We start from the raw sequence: 20,377 nt of genomic DNA, 5'->3' as shown, positions 1-20,377 counted from the left end.
TTGACTACTTCCTTTTTATTTAATGTGCTCACAGTGGTACTAATGGTGAAACATTGCCAAAAGCAAAAGTAAGCAGTGCCACAATGAATAACGCAGACAAAAGGCATGTATCTCAGCTTGTGACAAGGTTTATTTTTGCATGACTTGACTTTCTAAATGAAGTTAAAGCAAAAATAAATTTGTGTTCTGAGTTTGTAACACCACAGAAAAAAATTTAATTACTAAAAAAAGCCTGCAAGTACATAAATTTAGGTTTCTAAATCTTAAAACATGTGAAACTACGTCCAATTGTGGGTGCTGTCATAATGGACAGAATTTAATTTCATTGTAGAAGTTATTTATATCTATTTTAAACAGATAAAGGTAATAAGCATGTGCTCATTTGTAAATAATGATAACAATCCACCATTAAAAGCTGCTACTGGAGGGCCAAGGAGGTTACACTATTGTCCACAACACTGTCCTTAAATATTTCAGAAAATGATGCGATTCTGTCCACAGAGAAATGCTGGAGGGCTTACATTTTGAAAGTAGTAATAAATTAATGTTGCTGGTAGGAAGTCAATATAAAGTTAGAAATCATTTTCACTGTCTAGTGTGGCTGTACCAGTGACCGGCACACCAAAAGAATAAGCAAAATGTAGCTGACGACACACCTGAGCAGTGTGGCGCTGAAGCTCAATGACGGTCATACAAAAAAGTATCTTTTAGCCAGGAGGCCGCTGTTCATTCCCCACGAGAAACGAGAAGTCAATGTAGTTATTTAAACCCAAACGACAATCCTTCCTTAAACCTAACTAAGTGGTTTTGTTGCCTAAACCTAACTAAGTGGTTTCCTGTGAAGACAAAAGTTTATTTTTGAAAAGACCGTATGTGTTCAAAATGACGGGAAATTGAAACATGTCGCAGGCTTTCCTAGGAAAACGCACGATAAATAAGGAGAACTTTTCGTAAGATGTCATACTAATTGTGTAAGCGTATAATTTGCCAGTACACCACAGCTAGCTAGAACACTGCAGGCTGTGGTAAGTTAGTGTTGTAACTGGTGACTGAGCATCAGAACCAGTGATGCTATGAGCTGTAGTTGTTATATAGTGTTAGGGGAGGTTATGATAAAGAGAATAAAATCCTGAAACACAACTCCACAATCCAGTACGATCAGTCTTTTCACATCTCAGGTTTTACTTCCCCCAGACTTTATTTTGAAAGGGCTGCATTGTTCACAACAGAATGCATTTTAAAGCATCATTACCTCACTTAACTGTGGCTGAGAGGATGAAAAATGACTTTAAACTTTTTGGGGCTTTGTGTCTTAAATATATCTCCCCCCCGACCTCCTCCAGCGCTCACACATCTTACATCAGTTTGTACGATCATCCAGGCGTTAGTCAGACCCACGTTGCCCTCTGTGCCGAAGAGCTGGAGGCCCTTCTTCAGATCCCTCTGGGCGTAGTGATCGATCTGAGGACACAGAAAAGAAGAAAAGAAATCTCATTTCAGCAGCTTCTTTCCTCTTTCATCAGGTGAGAATTATTGTTATTTGACCTCAAGTGCCAACAAAAAACGGTGTAGATTGTGTGAACAAACAAGTTATGGTTTTTAATATCAGTTTTACAGTTACGTGACAGCAGACAGGCAGAAATCATTACGTTTACATGGTGAACCACTGTTTTCATTTGTTAGACCACAGTAAATATGTTTAGAATAGAATAGAAATTAATACAATTGATATTTCTTTTCCCATCAGGGCAGGAGAATTTGTCTTTGTCTTGCCAATAAAGAACAAACCTTACAAAACAACTCGATAAAAACACACATTACAAATACAGCACGGCGGTATGTCAGCAAAGGTTAATAACTTATTGGAATCTCCCAGCATGGGAATATTTTAGTTTGTTCTTTATATTGATTTCACAAGATACAAAGGATCCCTTATGTATCTTTCTGTTGTATTCAAGGCTTTATATCAAATTCAGACTGGAGGGGATGTTGACTGTCATTAAAAAAAACAGTCACTTTGAGACCTGATGAACATTTTTTACTTCTGTAAAAGTAGAAACTCCAGTGTCATACAAGTCCTGCATACAAAGTCTTACTTAAAGTTACCAGTAGTAAACTGGTCCCAGTTTAATACTGATGCCTCTATATGACTCACATCAGTAAAGGAGACCATCAGAGAACCAGGACTGAGCGGGGCAGACTGTCAGACCCTGCTGCAGTAAAATGAGAGATTTCCTAAAGGGAGTCTGGTGCTCAGAAACACTTCTATGTTAATCCACAGTGACGGCTGAAATTAAACAAAAAATGAAAGTTCCTACTTGAAAATTGCGGAAATATTAGCATAAAAATATACTTTAAGTAGCAAAAATAGAAGTATTCATTATGCAGAATTATCTCAGAATACTATTTATTATATAACTGGAGTATAATTAGTGTGGCATTAATGTGTTCATCACTTTAGTGTTGCATCTCATAAAGTCTGAGCTTATTTTTGCTCACTTAATAAACTGCAGGGAAGCTTATTCTGTAATTACACACATTATAATTCATTATTTTATGTATATATATTTGTTATTGACAATCTGAATCTGCAGAGTAACAATCACTAAGGCTGTGAAATACATGTAGTGCAGTAAAACGTACCATATTCCTCTCTGAAACATAGTGCAGTAGAAGTATAAATTAGCATTAAATGGAAATAGTCAAGTGGAGTACAAGTACTTGAAAAAAATGTTTTCTCTCAAGCCTCCGTGGTGAACGGAGAATCAAAACACTTTTCTTCAAGTATTCCTCAAGATTTCAAGGTGAGTAATTAATATACAAACGCTCATTTCTTTGTATGAAGTATTCCTTTAAACGCACTGAATCCGTCTTGATCTGACTGAACCAACATCTCTGCAGACCGGCAGGTAACCGTGCCGCTGTTCACTGAACAAGCTATAATTAAGCAGCTTTGGTTCAGCAGTGTGAACCTAAACAAACCAGATAAAACACTTAACAAAAACCTGCTTTTTTTCCAATCATAGAAAACAAACTGTCGGTGTGAACACAGTCACCGAGATAAACATAACCGAAGCATTGAAGTTACAAAAATCTAAAATACATACATTCATTTAAAAATCAACAATACGATCGGAGAGTGCGGGTGGTTTATACAAAGAGCAAACACAAACTCCAGGCGCACACAGAAGCCGCTCAGCCTTGTTGACACATTTAGACGGTCAATGCCATCAGACATCAATTGCATTGATCTCCTCTGACCTTGCTCTGTGCTACACTGCAGCCTTTTTGCCCGGTGAGCTGGTGCAAACACCAAAACACCTTGTTGAAACTCTGCCTGCAAACACTCAAACCACCAATACGGCCTTCATTCTGCCAAATATCAAGTAAATGTAGAATACGGGTGTCTGCTTTAATCTAGAGGGGACCTTGACGGGATAAAAGGAAGGAACAGAGGAAGTTGAAACGCGTCAAAACCTCTCTATAAATACTGCTCACAGTGTGTAGACGCTCCAGTGACAACGGTTACATGCAGGCTCATATTACACTATATTCCACCAAATTTGATATGGCTCATTGAAACATCATATTCTGTTTGGATATTCTGAATTAGGTCTTATTCTGAATGGAACATTTTTCCAATTAAGACATATTATTCAGGTTTTAAGAGCTTTCTTTGGACGTGTATACAGCTCATTCAGAATATGCGTCTCAAGAGGGTTTTTTAGCGCACTTTGAGACACACAACCTCTTTCCTGTGTACGACCAGCTAAACAACTAGACAATAGTTTGCAAAGCTGCAGAAGAGATGCATGCTCAAAACAGAAGCCCACATTTCTGGTCTAAAGGAGAAACACACCTACTTTTTAAAAACATTTATTTAGACAATATGAAGGACTTGGATATCGACAGGTTTCTGGATTATGCACAAATATGTCATTGAAGACCTTTTAGCGAAAAGGAGTGGTTGAAGGAAAGAAAGAGGGAGTCTGTATTTATTGTAGGAAACTTATTAAAAAACATATTTTGACGCAAAGAAGCAAAATGGCACAAGAAGCTTCTGTTGTTCCACTTTTCCATAGTTTAACGTGATAAACGACGTATTGGGGCATCGACCTGTCAAACATATCCGTTAATCTGAATATGAAGGGCTGCACGTGAACGCCAATATAAATTGATTATTCATTTTCATTAACCATGTAAACAGCTTTTTAGGAATATTGTCTTTTTTGGAAGAAGTGCAAAAACTGGAAAATTTGATGCATGTAAAAGGTAGTCAATGATGAATTAACGATTAATTAAGATCTTTTTATCAGACCACAAATGAGACAAGAATTACATCCTGTGGTGCCTCATCCCAGTGTAGGAAATAACATTGCTATCTTCAGATAATCAATCATTAATACTGATTCACCAGATGTTCTAATGTTCTGATATCTAAATTTTCACAGAAAGGAGAGAACAGATTTATGGCCGCTTCTCTAATCTTTTCTCTAATCTAATCTTTGAAAATATTACAGTATTTATAGTATTCTTGAAATCAACACAGAGGATATGGGATATATTTTAGTCAGTCATGCATTCATGTGTTGACTCAGTCGAGATTACATTAGTACATTAATATTTGAAAACAACACTGAATGACTGAGAGCCTCACTGCAATATACTCTGTTATATATTTATATTGTTGTGTTCTCTAACACACATAAACCGGTGCATTAAAATGGTGTGATGGAGGAGAGCACACTAAAGAAACGTTAATGTAGCGCCATCAAACACGGCTCTGACGGGCGATATCGTCATGTTAAACGGTTCAGTATACATGCAGGTAGATGCATTTATGACTGTTTTATTTATTACAGGTCATTAAGATGCCTGCAGGTATATGAGTAGTAGTGTGAAACTGTTTCATTAAACTTCTGGCTGTGGGGTAAAATGTGCTAAATGCCCAGGGGAAAGATAAATTCATCTTATATTGCATTCACTATAATCCCTCTAATACTACTGAGATATCACCAGTTAGACCACTAAATGTAAAACCAGCGGTGGAACATAACTCAATACATTTACTTAAGTACTTTACATACAGTTTCGAGGTACTTGTGCTACTCTATGCTGCTGTTTCATTACATTTCAGAGGGAAATCTTGAGCTTTTTCCTCCACTAAATGTATTTAACAGCTTTGGATACTCTGCAGATTCAGAATATTAATACAAAATATGAATCCACTAATAATTTATGATGTTTTATCGTATATTAAGCTACCCATAGCAGCAGAAGCCTATATAAAGTAATTCAAATTAGCTCCACCTTTACTATCTGCGACATTAAAGTGATTAAAAAATGAATGCATCAATAATAATTCACTTATATAATATATATTATTCAAAAATGGGACATTTGGCATACATTACTTACTTTTGTTATCTTAAAAAATATCTTTATCGTAATACATTTGTACTTTTACATAAGATACACAGGACTTTTTACTCGTGTGGAAGAAAAGGTAACAGACAGTTGAGCACTAGGACCCAGGAAGGACTCAGGTAAAGGACAGAGTCTATAAAAGGGGCGGGGGAAGCTCACCTGGTCGTTTCTTCCTGCACTGAGACACACCTGAGAGAGCAGCTGAGGCCGGCCTACGTTTGCTGTTCAAAAAGGTATGATCCCTTTTTAAAATAAATGTTTAAAAGCTTGATTTTAATAGTGAAATTGTAAAACCATAAATATTTATTTTAGCTCATACATTCTACATGTTTGATATACTGGACTAAAAAAGGTAAGAAACAATGTACGCTTAATCTGATCTGATGTTTTAACATAGTCTTTAGTCATTTTAAAACAATTTTAACATTGTTATTTATTAATATGCATTTTAGTCACCTACATGTCGAAGAGATTTTGCTCCAGGCAGGTGTGCTAACTTGTAACATGCCAACTTGTTTATAGATTTTATAATGCCTTTAACTAATCAATTTGGAGGCCATTTAAAGTTTATTTAAGGGGAGAACTGAGAGGAAGAGTAGCCATCTTACGTGTGTTTATTTCTTGTGTGGTTTGATTCACTTTAGCTTGCTGTTGTAGAACAGTTTTGATTTGGTTCAAATTGGTTTGTGTGTAGTGGTGATTTATTAATAAATTGTTTACATATTTTGTGACAATTTGCTATTTTTTACACCTAACTCTGCATAAAACCTCCTTGATAGTGCATTTTATCTTGCAAAAAACAATGCATAACATATATTTGGTATGGCAGTCCCTGACTCCAGTTTAGTACGGGTCTTGTGAACAAAGTATAAACTGGTTAGACTTGTAACAGAGTACTTTTATACTGTGGTATGCTACTTACGCAGGTGAATGATGTGAATACTTTTACTATGACTGTGTAATACAGAAAACAAAAAATCTGCTGAAACCGACACGAAGTTATTCTAAAGAGACATATTGAGGACTAAGAGAGAAACGCACAAAGATGTGAAACCAATCTGTCTCTCTCTTGAGTTTTTTTGTTTCTTTGATTTGTGATTTAACAGTAGAACATGTTTAATGCAACAAACCAAGTTGACAGTTTTTATATTTTCACCAAACAACAACAAACACTGTGAAATTTTGCTCAATAAAACTGCCATGCTCAATCTTGTGTGGGTGTTGTGACTGTATATCAAATCCCTGAATGCCAACATGAGACTGGTATCTTTGCAGGGATTTTCTTTTAAAAAAACAAAAAACAATCTTCTCTTTAAAGTTTTTAAAGAACAGAGAAGCAGTCTCTCAGTTTGAGATGGACATCGAAAAAAAAATGTTCCCTGCCGTGTCAACCTACTTTTCAATTTTATACAATACAATTTGGGAAAACAAACACACCGGGAACTTTTGAACACTTTTAACTTTTGGTCTGTAGCTGTTGCCGTGGGAAACCACACAAAACATCAAAGAAACTTTTAGCCCACAAAAATGATGAGGTATCTTTTTTTTTTTGTTCACTGTCCTTTTAAACTAAAAGCTGGTGTTTCAAGGGTGTTTTATGCATTCTGCATTCATTCTCATTGTAAAAGCTAACAGACTTTACGTTTACGTTGTGCATCTTATGCTCCTAAAAGAGCAAAAGTTAAACTTTCTGGTAGTTTAACATTTTACCCGAAACAGACCACAATTTACCCTGTCCAGAATCAGAAGTATAAAGACCTCAAATATAAAGTTGTACTGTCATATTTTAATAACTACAAAAAAACAACAACTTTAAAGCTGTATTTATTGTTTTCTTGGCCACTAGGGGGCAGAATAACTTGTCAGGTAGCTTTCAAACCAAAGAATGTTATTGCATTATATCATTGTTATGGTTAGATATTCTGGCAAGCAACTACTACCCTTACAGCAGCAACCTAATCTCAGAAATATGTTAAAAGACCTCATCCTATCAACATTTTATCACATGGTGTTGGCATATGTGTTAAAATTAAGTGTTTGCAGCCCGGAAACAAAGACAAGTGAAAGTCAACAAGATTCTTTTGTAGTGGTTGACAAACAAATTAAATGCTTGGAGCTTGTGTGATTGTGTGATTGTACAAATAATGGAAAAGACTACTTATGAATGGTGGGACGGAAGGGTAATGGGTCAAACCAACACAGGACTTTCAACCAGGAGACCTGTGTTCTTGTCCCAGAGTGTTGAGTTATTGGTATTGTTTAAACATTTTACTTACATTTTTTTTTACTAATTCAAAGCCTAACTATGATGTTTTTCCTAAACGTAGGTGGTATTTATCCTAAACCTAACGGTAAATTGTTTACGTGGTGCCACCACCCTGTAATGCGTTATTAAGAGGATGTGTATTCTTTGAGATCACGTTGTATAGCTAACGTCACATACTGACGCTTGGTCAGGAGCCTTGGTGCCTTTTTCCAAACCTTAAGGTGGCCCAGTGCATCAAACTATGACTCTGCTACATCCGCACTAAACACATAGCTAATGTTTTTAACAGAGTGCAGCAGGGCTGACATGTTTTGTAGGCCAAACTCAGAAGTTGGCATCGAACATTGGGATTTTCTCTTGGAATTTTTGCAGACGCAAGTTTATGATACTTACACGTTTTGAATAGCAAGATATTCTTCACAAATGAACACCACTGTTACGATTTTTGAAGCATGAATACAATCACTAGAAGTAAAAAACTTTAGGTTAGCTATATACAAACTCCATCACAGTCGCATGAGCATAAACAACTTGGCTGTGAAGGCGGTCTAGTCGGCGTGATGATGTTTTGTCGTCATTTGTGAGCAACAACCTTTTTTAAAACGCCTGTAAAAGCTTCAAAATTCACAAGAGGGGTATTTACTGACGTATTTTATGAAAATAATAGGAAAATAATGAAATCTCTTCAGCTTCTGTAAACAACCGACCTTATTACAAGCATTTAAACATAAAGAGGGAACGAGGGAACCGGAAGTGACTCATTTCTGGGTTCTAGGACTCATTTTCACAGCACTCTGTTCAAACAAGAACATCCATTTATAGCCAAGCACAGATTTATAACATTCATTACACTTATTTGCACATCCACTTCTCTCGTCCAATCACAGTGAAGATGTTGCATAAGAGTCTGTAAACATTAAAAAAAACAAAAAAACATAATTTGGATGCCTCAAAGAGACTGAGAGAAGAAAGAGAATACTGAATAACAAGACAAATGACACAGATTGTTATTTATTGCAACAATAGAGCACTGTTGATGTGATTTCTGCACAGATGGGTTCTGTAAGCTGCTGCATGACATCATCACTCTGTCACCGGGCAACATGGAAGCTAGATTCCTCCTCTACAACATCAGGAGGATTCGCCCCTTCCTCACTGAGGAGACGGTGCAGGTGCTCATCCAGGCTCTGGTCATCTCCCGCCTGGACTACTGCAACTCACTACTTGCCGGAGCCCCGGCGTCGGCCATCAGACCTCTGGAGCTTGTCCAGAAAGCTGCAGCACGTCTGGTGTTCAATCGCCCCAAGTTCTCCCACACAACTTCCCTTCTCCGTTCTCTACACTGGCTCCCTGTAAGAGCTCGCATCCAGTTACAGACTCTGGTGCTAGCCTACAGGGCAGTGAAAGGAACAGCTCCTTCCTATCTCCAGGCCTTGGTCAAGCCCTACACCCCCGCCCGACCACTTCGCTCTGCTGCCTCGGGGCGATTGGTTGCCCCGTCGCTCAGAGGTCCCTGCGGCCGATCCACCCGGTCACAGCTTTTTTCTGTCCTGGCCCCTCAGTGGTGGAATGAACTCCCCACCGACGTCAGGACAGCAGAGTCGCTGCCCATCTTTAGGCGCAGGCTGAAAACTCACCTCTTCAAGAAGTACTACCCTGAGCCTTCCTCGTAGCACTTATTGTATTCTATTAGTCTGTTGCAATTATTGTTTTCGTAGTAATTTGTTTCTGCACTATACTTTTGCTCTGGTTTATGCTTTTAGATGCTTGTTTAAGAAAGGAGATGCACTTATGACTTCTGGTGACTAGTAGTTCTCTTGAATACCTATGTTGAATACACTTCCTGTAAGTCGCTTTGGATAAAAGCGTCTGCTAAATGACTGTAATGTAATGTAACGTATGTGATGTAATGTAATGTAATGTATGTGATGTAAGAATCTAGCACAGGGAGCTCTTATCTCCCATTTGAGTGGACTGGATAAAGTCTTCTGAAGATGTTTAAATTAAAAAGGAGGAAATACTTTTTGTTTAAATCTAAGTAGGTCATTAGTAAAGAGTGACTCCTTAGAAAGTAAGACGATGCAGACTGAGCCAAAGCCTCGGCTGCACTCTCAGCTCAGTATTGATGTTGTCCTCTGGACTTCAGTCGCCCTTTAACTACAGCAGGCGAGTCAAAGATGGGCCATCAATTATTTATAAGACTGGGATACATAAGAGATGTATATGGAGAGGAGAGACATGTGGATTTAAAAAGCAGATGAGAGGCGAGGGAAGAGTGGGCGAAAGGAAAAACGTCAACGGGGGGGAAACGAGGGAGAGGATGAGCCAGCAGACGACGAAGGGCAGAATGTTTAGATTTTAATTTAGTTATTTTAATTATTGTCAAAGTCAAGAAAAACCCTTGGTGAGACTTATTTTATCACTATTGTCCACGTCTCTGGAACAGACTCACAGACCGGAGGGCAGCAGAGAATGTTGATAGTTTTTAAAAAAGAAACTCAAGACTTCGAGTTTGGCATTTAATTTAGCTTTATTTATTTTTTTGTCTTTCTAATTATTTATTGTGTTTTTATCTTTTTTTTTGGCTTTTAAATTAGCTTTATTTATTTAATTATCTTTCTAATTATTGTGTTTTCCTTTTTAGTCTGGCTTATAATTGAGCTTTATTTATTTATCGTTCTAATTATGTATTGTATGTTATCTTTTTAGTCTGGCTGTTATTTGAGATTTATTTATGTTTATTTCTAATCATATTGTATTATAGTGCATGGCACCTTTTTTAGGTCTTTTAATTGCACTTTATTTCAATCTTTCTAATAATTTTTTGTATGTAACCTTTTTAGCCTTTTAATTATTTAATTTAATTAATTATTTATTGTGTTTTTATCTTTTTAGTCTGGCTTTTAATTCAGGATTATTTATTATTTACTACCTTTTCAGGCTGGCATTTAAATTAATGTTTTATTTATTTATTTTTCTAATTACTTTACACCTCTTTAGTCTGTCTTTCTGAGCTTCATATGTTTAAAATCCTACCTCTGGTTTTACCTGGCCGTAAATTGATATTTATGCAATTACACTCGGTTCCTGTGTTTTTTTGCCTTCTGTTATTATTCACAATATACAGTCAGGTCCATAAATATTTGGACATTGACACAATTTTCATAATTTTGGCTCTGTACACAACCACAATGGATTTGAAATGAAACAATCAAGATGTGCTTTGAGTGCAGACTTTCAGCTTCAATTTGAGGGTATTTACATGCAAATCAGGTGAACGGTGTAGGAATTACAAGACATTTTATACGTGGTCCCTCCGTTTTGAGGGGACCAAAAGTAATTGGACAGTTGGCTGATCAGCTGTTCCATGGCCAGGTGTGTGTTATTCCCTCATTATTTAATTAACAAGGAGCAGATAAAAGGTCTAGAGTTCATTTCAAGTGTGGGATTTGCATTTGGAATCTGTTGCTGTCAATTCTCAATATGAAGTCCAAAGAGCTGTCGCTATCAGTGAAGCAAGCCATCATTAGGCTGAAGAATCAAAACAAACCCATCAGAGAGATAGCAAAAACATTAGGTGTGGCCAAATCCACTGTTTGGTACATTCTTAAAAAGAAAGAAAGCACTGGTGAGCTCAGCAACACCAAAAGACCCGGAAGACCAAGGAAAACAACTGTGGCTGATGACCGAAGAATTCTTTACCAGGTGAAGAAAAACCCCTTCACAACAGTTGGCCAGATCAAGAACACTCTCCAGGAGGAAGGCGTGTCTGTGTCAAAGTCAACAATCAAGAGAAGACTTCACAGAGTAAATACAGAGGGTTCACCACAAGATTTAAACCATTGGTGAGCCTCAAAAACAGGAAGACCAGATTAGAGTTTGCCAAAAAACATCTAAAAAAGCCTGTACAGTTCTGGAACAACATCCTATGGACAGATGATGAGGCAAAGATCAACTACCAGAATGATGGAAAGAGAAGAGTATGGAGGAGGGAAGGAACTGCTCATGATCCAAAGCACACCACCTCATCAGCGAAGCATGGTGGTGGTAGTGTTATGGCATGGGCATGTATGGCTGCCAATGGAACTGTTCCCTCGTATTTATTGATGATGTGCCTGCTGACAAAAGCAGCAGGATGAATTCTGCAATATTATCTGCTCATATTCAGCCAAATGCTTCAAAACTCATTGGACGGCGCATCACAGTGCAGATGGACAATGACCCGAAGCATACTGCAAACGCAACCAAAGAGTTTATCAAGGCAACGAAGTGGAATGTTCTGCAATGGCCAAGTCAATCACCTGACCTAAATCCAATTGAGCATGCATTTCACTTGCTGAAGACAAAGCTGAAGGGAAACTGCCCAAGGAACCAGCAGGAACTGAAGACAGTTGCAGTAGAGGCCTGGCAGAGCATCACCAGGGATGAAACCCAGCGTCTGGTGATGTCTATGGGTTCCAGACTTCAGGCTGTCATTGACTGCAAAGGATTTGCAACCAAATATTAAAAGTGACAATTTGATTTATGATTATACTACTTTGTCCAATTACTTTTGGTCCCTTGAAAAGGGGGGATCAGGTATATAATTTGTTGTAATTGCTACAGTGTTCACCTGATTTGCATATAAATACCCTCAAATTAAAGCTGAAAGTCTGCACTCAAAGCACATCTTGATCCAAAATTATGAAAATTGTGTCAAGGTCCAAATATTTATGGACCTGACTGTATATAAGTCACAAATTGTACTGTGGGAAGTATTTTGTACAAATAAAGTCTGAAAATGTAAAAGCTAATACACTGAGGAAACAGTTATATGACTCTTGGACTCTGGAAACCACGTACACTAAAGCAAGAAACAGAGGGGAAAAGGGACATTATGTTTGAAAAAGATCTCAGAGGAGAGGAGATAATGAGAGGAAAAATGGCTCAATTTACTGGCTCCCTCCAAACAGTGGTTATCCATCACCTGTGTGCCATAAATGCTGGAGGAAGACGATACAGTAAAAAGATCTGTGATCATATTTCCCCCGGCAGATTTCCCGTAGACACACGATTTCACTCTCAGACATCAAACTGCATAAAACATTCCCTACTTTATCTCCCACAATGACAGTACTGATCAAAAAAACATTATTGATTCATAACTTAAATTGCTGCCTTCCAAGTTTTTGAATTCATCACTGGCGCCATCGTTCAAAAGTCAAGCTTCAAAAAAATAAAAAATAAAATAAAAAACATGTTTCAGTCGTTTTCATATATATGTAATTTGGTCCCTCAGACGTCTTTGTATTTTCTGAATGCACCTAAATGTCCCACTGGGGTTCTGCCTTCCTCACCTATTGGGAGCTCACTTATTGGCGCGGGCTGGTTTCCCCCCGCAAGTACTTTCATTTCATCCTTCCTCCGAGGGAGCCCAGATTACATTCCCCGCACTCAATTTTGGACCGAGTCGAGGCTTTTCAAGGGCATTTTTTTTTCAACTGCAGACACACTATACTCCAGTCTGACTTGCATGGGCTTCATTCCCCCTCTGACTTGAGACTTTAAATCATCCCAAAGTGTTGCTCTGCATTTCGAGAAGGAGTTATAGAAGGAGTGCCACCCTTCTGAAGACGCCACATCCATCTATTCCTCTGCCTCGGGACGGAACCGGTCAATAACGGTGAACTTCTCGGAAGCTGGAAACTCGAGAACTCACCCTTTAAGTTTGTTGGAGTGTGGCGGTGCTCCTCGGATAATGGATGGGGGGCAGCCGAGTCACAAATTCCAAGGCCTCTGTCTCTGAATTGTAATTTTGTCCCAAGGCAGAGCAATAACACACGTGAATAATTTAAACTGTGTGGCGCTCCCCTTTTAAGTGACTAATCAAAGTCCTTTGCTGGGGCAAATCAATTAAAAACACCCAGCTCAGCCAAATCAATTACAATTTCCATCCTCTACTTCTAATCAGTTCCTGATTAACATTTGGCAAACCGTGTGCATAGACAATCAATGAGGCTAAAGGGGGGACAAGTAGCGCTTTGTCAGAGTTTAAAGGATGATACTTGAGCAGCTTTCATTAAGGTGGAACTAAGATGAAGCTTTGAGGACTTTGTTGGACAATAACACAAAGTCAAAGCTTATTATCAAAAGAAACTTCCAACACGGAGATCCTTTTATGGCTTCTTCTTTTTATGCAGATGCTTCAAACAAAAAGTGAAGTATGAAACTTTTTCGATGCGTAACTGAAATGCTCTTTAAAGCTTTTTGCCTGCAGCTATTTGGCAATACGAGGTGCATCTTTCTAATGCCGTCAGTCTGTGCTGAACTGCTTTGCATCGCAGCATTTCTGAGGTTTTATCAGCAGCTTTTTCTAACTCACTTGGAATGGATTATCATGTTAAAATAGCTCATGCACAGCGTAGATATTTACCATCTAGTCTTCGTACTTTAGCTCCTCACAAGTAAGCATCAAACAAGGAAGTTCTGATATGAAGATATTAACTTTCCTCAGAGCCTACAGGTTGATATTAGAGAGGAGGGAAGGAGCAAAGCTTTCAGGATGGCAATGAGGCGGCGAAAAAGTGAGCAGTGCACTGTGGGTAATATAGATATGTATGTTTAGGTGAGAGACATATGACATGTGAGTGAAGTGACTGCCGGAACTCGCCTGCAGGCTTTAATTTGCTTTTATTCACTTAGAAATAAAGATGCTAACTAGAACCATATAGGGTTTTTCAGCTTGTCATCATAGGAGAACCCTTTTTGGTTAAAGGTAGAACCTTGTATATACAGATTTTACCTGGAACCCTTTCAGAGGCTTCCACATAGAACTATCTGTGAAAGGTTCCACTCAGAACCTCCTATGAGAGGGTCCAACCCTTCCATGGTGTAATACTTTCACTCAGAACCCTCTCTGTAGGTTCTATCCAGAACCTTTCCAACTTCTTAGGGTGCTAGCTCAAACCCACCTGTTTGGTTTTACTGAAAACTCTTTTATATTCAAGGTTTCCTCTAGAACCCATTGAGACGGTTTTACTGAGAACCCTTTTATATTCAATGGTTGTATCTAAACCCACCCAGGGGGTACAACTGAGAACCCTTTTAAATTCAAGAGGTTTCATTTACAAGCCACCTTTCTACAACCCTTTTATATTCCAAGGGTTTCATCTAAAAACCAACCAGGGGGTTCTCCCAAGAACCCTCTTATATTCCAAGGGGGGTTCATCTAAAACCCACCCAGAGTGTACAACTAAGAATTTTATCTAGAACCTCAAAGGGCCGGGGTTGATGTGGTGCAGTGCAGACAACAACAATCCTGGTTCTCCATCACGTTTTTTGGGGTGTGGTTCTGGATTGTGGGTGTGCCATTTTAACACTTTCATGCTTTCAACAAACCATCTTTGGGTGAAAGGGTTCTTAAAGAATCCCTTAGGCTCACAAAAAAAACCTTAAAAACCCTTTCTTCAAATAGGGATTCTTCAGAAGCAAATGGTTCCGAGCAGAACCTCAACCCTTCAAAAGAACCAGCTTGGAACCCTTTTTTCAGTATCAGCTGAATTATGAATTTTGAGGAGAAACAAACGGCAAACCAAAGCCAGGATTCAAGAATTAACAATTTCCAAAAAAGAAACAATAGCGAGGGACACAACCGTTGGTGTTCCAGCGTCGGCTCTAATAGAAGCTAGAAGTATCCCGAGTCTTATCTTGTTTCGAAGCTCAACTCAAAAAGTAAAGTGCTAATGAGAAACTTTGAACAAAACTCCTTTTGTAGTTAATACATGCATGTCAGCGTATCAGCCACAGTGATGGGTTTCTTTTTTTAAAACATAATTAAAGAAGTCTTGAAAGAGAATTGTTGTGTAACTTTCGGAATTAAATGGGTAAGGGAATAAGCTGCACAAATTTGCCAAAGCTCATTTGCGTCTTTCAAAAAATGGATTTAGAAATATTATTAATCACGATAACCAAATTTAACAATTTCTGTGTTGTTCAACTCAAACCAAATGCTGAACTTATTCCATCCAAAGCATCCCAGTACATTTAAACTTCATTATGATGTTTTTCTAGCAGAAGTCAAACTCTCTTCCTGTCAATATTAGTGCCTTGCTCTGCGAATTATCCTCAACAATCAGTGAAGACTTGGAAGATCTTGTAACATAGCAAACTTTCACCTGAGGTTAATAATTGACAGTGCTGTTAGAGGCTCTTTATCCTTTGCAAGGAGCAATAATTATGTCCCTTTAACCCAGATTCTTGCACCAGAAAGAGAAGACAAAGGTGCAACACAAGACTACTTCTAAAATTGCTGCCTATATTTAATCCCAAAGCTACTTGTATCAAAATCACAAGAACCAAGAACAAAGTAGAAGTCTAAATGACGTCTTGACAGAGGCCAAATACTCTGAAGCAGTAGGAGTAAAGAGTAACACCGGGATGTCCAACTCCAGCTGGGCAAACGCTTGTTAGGCTCACAGAAATATGTATTTGATTCCACTGAAAGTTGAAATTATAATTTCAATATTCTGTACAAACTTTGAGTGAAATACAAACTTGAAACTACACAAGCGGCTGCTTTATTTTACATTCTATGCACCTTTAACTTGTACCGTAATGCAGCTCTCTGACACATTTTCAGTGCTTTGACTTTGACAAAAAAAAACTACCCAGCAGGTAATAATAACATGATGAAATCTCCACCCAGGAATCCGGCACAACAGTGGCTCAGACAAAGTAAAATGCAACACATTCTCACAAAAAAGTAACAAACACAGCTTGGTCAGTTCTCCTAAACGTCACCGCTCTATGTACCTCGCTATAGTCAGCTTTGGACGTTTCACTGATGACGTGTGTTATTTGCACATTTGTGTCCTTTCAAAATAAACTTCCATCTTCTCAGGAAGTTAAGGTTCAACAAAACCACTTAGTTAGGTTTAAAAAAAGAGCGTGGTTGACTTTAATTTCACTCTCTGAAGGCTCACATCTCTACTGAGTGACTAGTGATTCAAGTTTCTAGCGGATGCTTAACTAGTCATGTGACTGACGACTCACAAGATTTACGAGTGACTAACGACTCATGTGACTAGTAACTCACTTAACTAATGAGTGCCTTACAGTAAAACACAAGGCTCTTTGTATTAAAGATGTGAATGCAACATTAACTATCATAAAATGTTAGATCCGTATCATAAATCTTTGATTTTTAATCCCGTACTTATTAATTTGACTTTGTAGCTTCGTTTTGTCCCCAAACCTACACCCTTGGCTATATCCATCATAATATTTGGACCAAAGCCTTTTTGCTGTTGCCACATGACCTCATATTTCAACATGAACCTGCCATTTAAACATCTGATACTCATGTACATGTATCAAGCTGTAAATTTAAAACATAAATGATTTGGGCTCAGTTTCTCGCTGTAATCTGGTTACATAATGTGTTTATTTAACCATATTTGTCTGAGTGGTGACATATTTGATCTCCTGTGTTTCTTCATAAAATATGGATCTTTGTCAAATTGGATTTCTTTTCCAAGCCTTTTTATTGAGTCTCCTGCAGAACGAAAGTACTTCAAACGTAGAACATGACAAGATAGAGACAAAGAAAAAGAAAAAAATCATAAATAAGTAAATAAAATGAAGCGCGTTATGGTGTGAATATAAAACAGTGACAGTAAAACAGTGATGACCCAAATTGGAATTTAAATTATTTATAAATCACCATCTTGGCAATTCCTCAACATTATCTGCAAACTGCACACTCCCCTGTCTCATATAGTCAGAGACACAAACAAATCCGTCTTGTCTGTTTACCAATCATCTCAATTTGTCTCTTATATTAACATCGCCCTGATGTGGGTGTTATTTTAGCGACGTGATTAGCCAGGGGTTTTTATCTAATTGCATTTCTCCAAGTCTACGTGAAATTAACATTTTCTCAGGCTTGAAATGTTATTCAGACAGTGACGCCCGCATATTGATATCTTGACAAGCTTAAATGTTTTGACGGCGAACGTTCGAGCGGTAATGATGTGGAAAAAGCAAAGCTATCGGGATGAAATGGGATCTCAGAGGGTCTCACGTGTCGAACGTCTGCGGTTTTAGATACACGATGCTTTTGCCACATGAGTGGTCGCGCTTAACCTGCATTTTGAAGTAGTGTTTTCACAATTGGACCCTTTCCCCCCCCCCCCCCCATTTCCTTCTCCTTATCACGTTATTTTACAATTTCCCAGCAGTGGAAAGGCGCCAAGAAGAGAACACAGCGATGTGAAAGTGACAGCAGAGACCGCGGTGGTTTACCCCACAGAGAAATGCTGCATCTCAATGAGACACCTTCTCACTGGAAACACTGGATTTAAGTTTCAAAACACATCAGATGGAATGAAACAAGCTGATTAATGTAGCAGGAAAAAAGACCGTGTGTTTGAGACCAGGTCTTTGTTCAGCTATGCATGAAAGATCACTTAAGATAAAGCAACACTCTACTTTAGCTATCCTATTTAGAATTCTTACATAATATATAAACACTTCATCCATTGTTTAACATGCTGTATTTTAGCTTTAAGAGGATATCAGGGTGTTTTAAGTCTGCTAAAAATAAAAAAAACGTATATGAAACTGTTGCAAGCATGCATGGCCAACCAAACTATGTCATCATCGTCGTAAAACAAAACAGACTTCATTCAGTTGTTTGCTGCAACGTTGATGCTCTGAATATCTATTTTAGCACCTTTTAATAGATATAATTCATAAATACTTCATATTTCATTCAAAATATTGAGAAGTATCCATTTACATCAAACAAAGATGCCTCAGGAGGAGTTATAGCAAATACGTGAACACTTAGAAATGTCCTTATCTCTGCTAACAGCTACATTAAAGTGTGTCTAGACCTGTGATTAATGGTTTATGTACTGCTAAAGAAAAGCTTAATAGAGGTGGTTCAAATAAAGTGTTACTGATTTTTTTTTTTTACGAATGGCGCCATCAGAAGGAAATACACGGCCTTGCGTAGGGGCCATGATTCACGTTTAATGGCTCCGGTGCTCTTTTGGTTTAGTGCTCGAGGTCTTCTGGGGATCCGACCGGACCGTCGCTCTTCATGACTTCATCTTTACAGCAGCGTTGCCTCACCTTGACTCGTCCCAACGCACACAAGCAGGTAGGAAATCACCTGCACAGAGGAAAAACCTCACGCTGCCATCGACCTGGTAACCAACACCATGACGAGCTGTGAACACAAACGACTCTGAGTACACTCTGAGTGAAATCACCGGCTTCTTTATGGGCATTTGGTGCCTGTTGATTCGTTTCTTTTACGAGACAGCTGAGAGTGACGGGAGAGGTTTGAAAACCACATCAACACTGTTTCATGTCACTGAAGTGAATAACACGCACCAGGGTGCATCCTTGAAGTGGGCAGACACTTGAGTCTCCTTTTCCAAATAAGTACCTGACACGACACTAGAATATAAACTTGTTTTTCTTACACAAAACTCAAAAAAGTATTTGACAGAAGCCAAAAAATGTTTCAAGCCACTTTGAGTAAAAAAAAAAAAGGCATAATAAAATTTTTAAATCTCAATAAACAATAAGTAAAGAGGGTTGTTAATGTCACAATTTGATGCCAGTTTTCAGTTTCTTTACACATCATTTAAGTCTACGCCATAAAAATAAATAAACCTCAGACCTTGTTTAGGTTTCATTGTATGCAAATTAAAAAAAATGAATCTCTGCATTGTCGAATGTGTCCTTGAGCAAAACCCTGAACCCACAATGCATCTGTGTATGAATGCAAGTGTGATTGAGAGGCAAATTGTGAAGCCATTGTTCCGGTAACGTTGAAAGGTGCTGTATGAATGCTTTTCATTTACCGTTTATAGATAGATGCATCAGTTTCTCCACTCAAATAAGGAATAGATCATAAAACAATACTACAGAGATGTTGGCAATAATGTAAAAGTCAAAGCTTTTCACTATAAACTCTGACTCATATGACAATCCCTTCTTTTCCCCTCTCAATCTAAACATTAAAACCCTCCTTTCACACCTGTTCTCTGACAACTGCAGTAGATGAAGCGGGTTGAAGTGAAGTCGGCGCAACAAAAAGATGAAATGACAAAAAATAAAGAAGCAGAATAAAAACCGAGATGAATATCACAGACTAATGACGCAAGGCGGCTTAAGAGTAGCTGAGGGGAAGAATTTAGTCTTTTTAATTTGAACCCATCAATGTCAAAATGGAAATCTTTTTCGCTTCGGGGGCCTTTGTTGCAATCAATTTTTGAAGTCGGAGGATCCCAGAAGACGCAGAAGTCTTCGGCGCATCACTGTCGGTGTCAAACCAGATGAATCTGTTCGGTTGATGTCTCCTGAGCTGCTCGCACGGCACAGTTTGAACTGTCTACATCTCAGCACCCGTAAGCACATTTTGATATTGGGTTTAATTCAACAGCAGATTGGGTAAAACTACTACAATGATTCATACAGCACAGAGACGGCACTGTTTATACATCTGTTGTGCTGTAAAGGCTGTAATAAGCTTTCTAAATCAGTGCTTTCAGTTATTGATCTGGGTTTGAATCCTTTATATAACAGACTCCAAGTCCTATCAATATAGTTGCATAGCAGCTTGACACACCTTCGGGGTAGCTCGAGCAAGAAGGGCCGATCATTTCCATCACTCGAATTGTGCCTGTTGAG

At 38.3% G+C, this 20,377-nt stretch overlaps 1 protein-coding gene across 3 annotated transcripts in view; it reads right to left on the bottom strand.

Annotated features, from left to right (window-relative positions):
* tspan4a (tetraspanin 4a) overlaps positions 1 to 20,377 on the bottom strand; it is a 146,704-nt gene that overhangs the window by 13,175 nt on the left and 113,152 nt on the right. For all 3 annotated transcript variants that reach the window (XM_054614669.1, XM_054614670.1, XM_054614662.1), the window contains one exon: positions 1,360 to 1,461. In XM_054614669.1, coding sequence (XP_054470644.1) covers positions 1,360 to 1,461 — 102 coding nt within the window. The remainder of the gene's footprint in view (positions 1 to 1,359; positions 1,462 to 20,377) is intronic.

Source organism: Anoplopoma fimbria, chromosome 2 (genome assembly GCF_027596085.1).
Source record: "Anoplopoma fimbria isolate UVic2021 breed Golden Eagle Sablefish chromosome 2, Afim_UVic_2022, whole genome shotgun sequence".
Lineage (NCBI taxonomy): Eukaryota > Metazoa > Chordata > Actinopteri > Perciformes > Anoplopomatidae > Anoplopoma > Anoplopoma fimbria.
The sequence above is the reverse complement of the archived record's forward strand: the minus strand, read 5'-3'. Positions and strand labels throughout refer to the sequence as shown.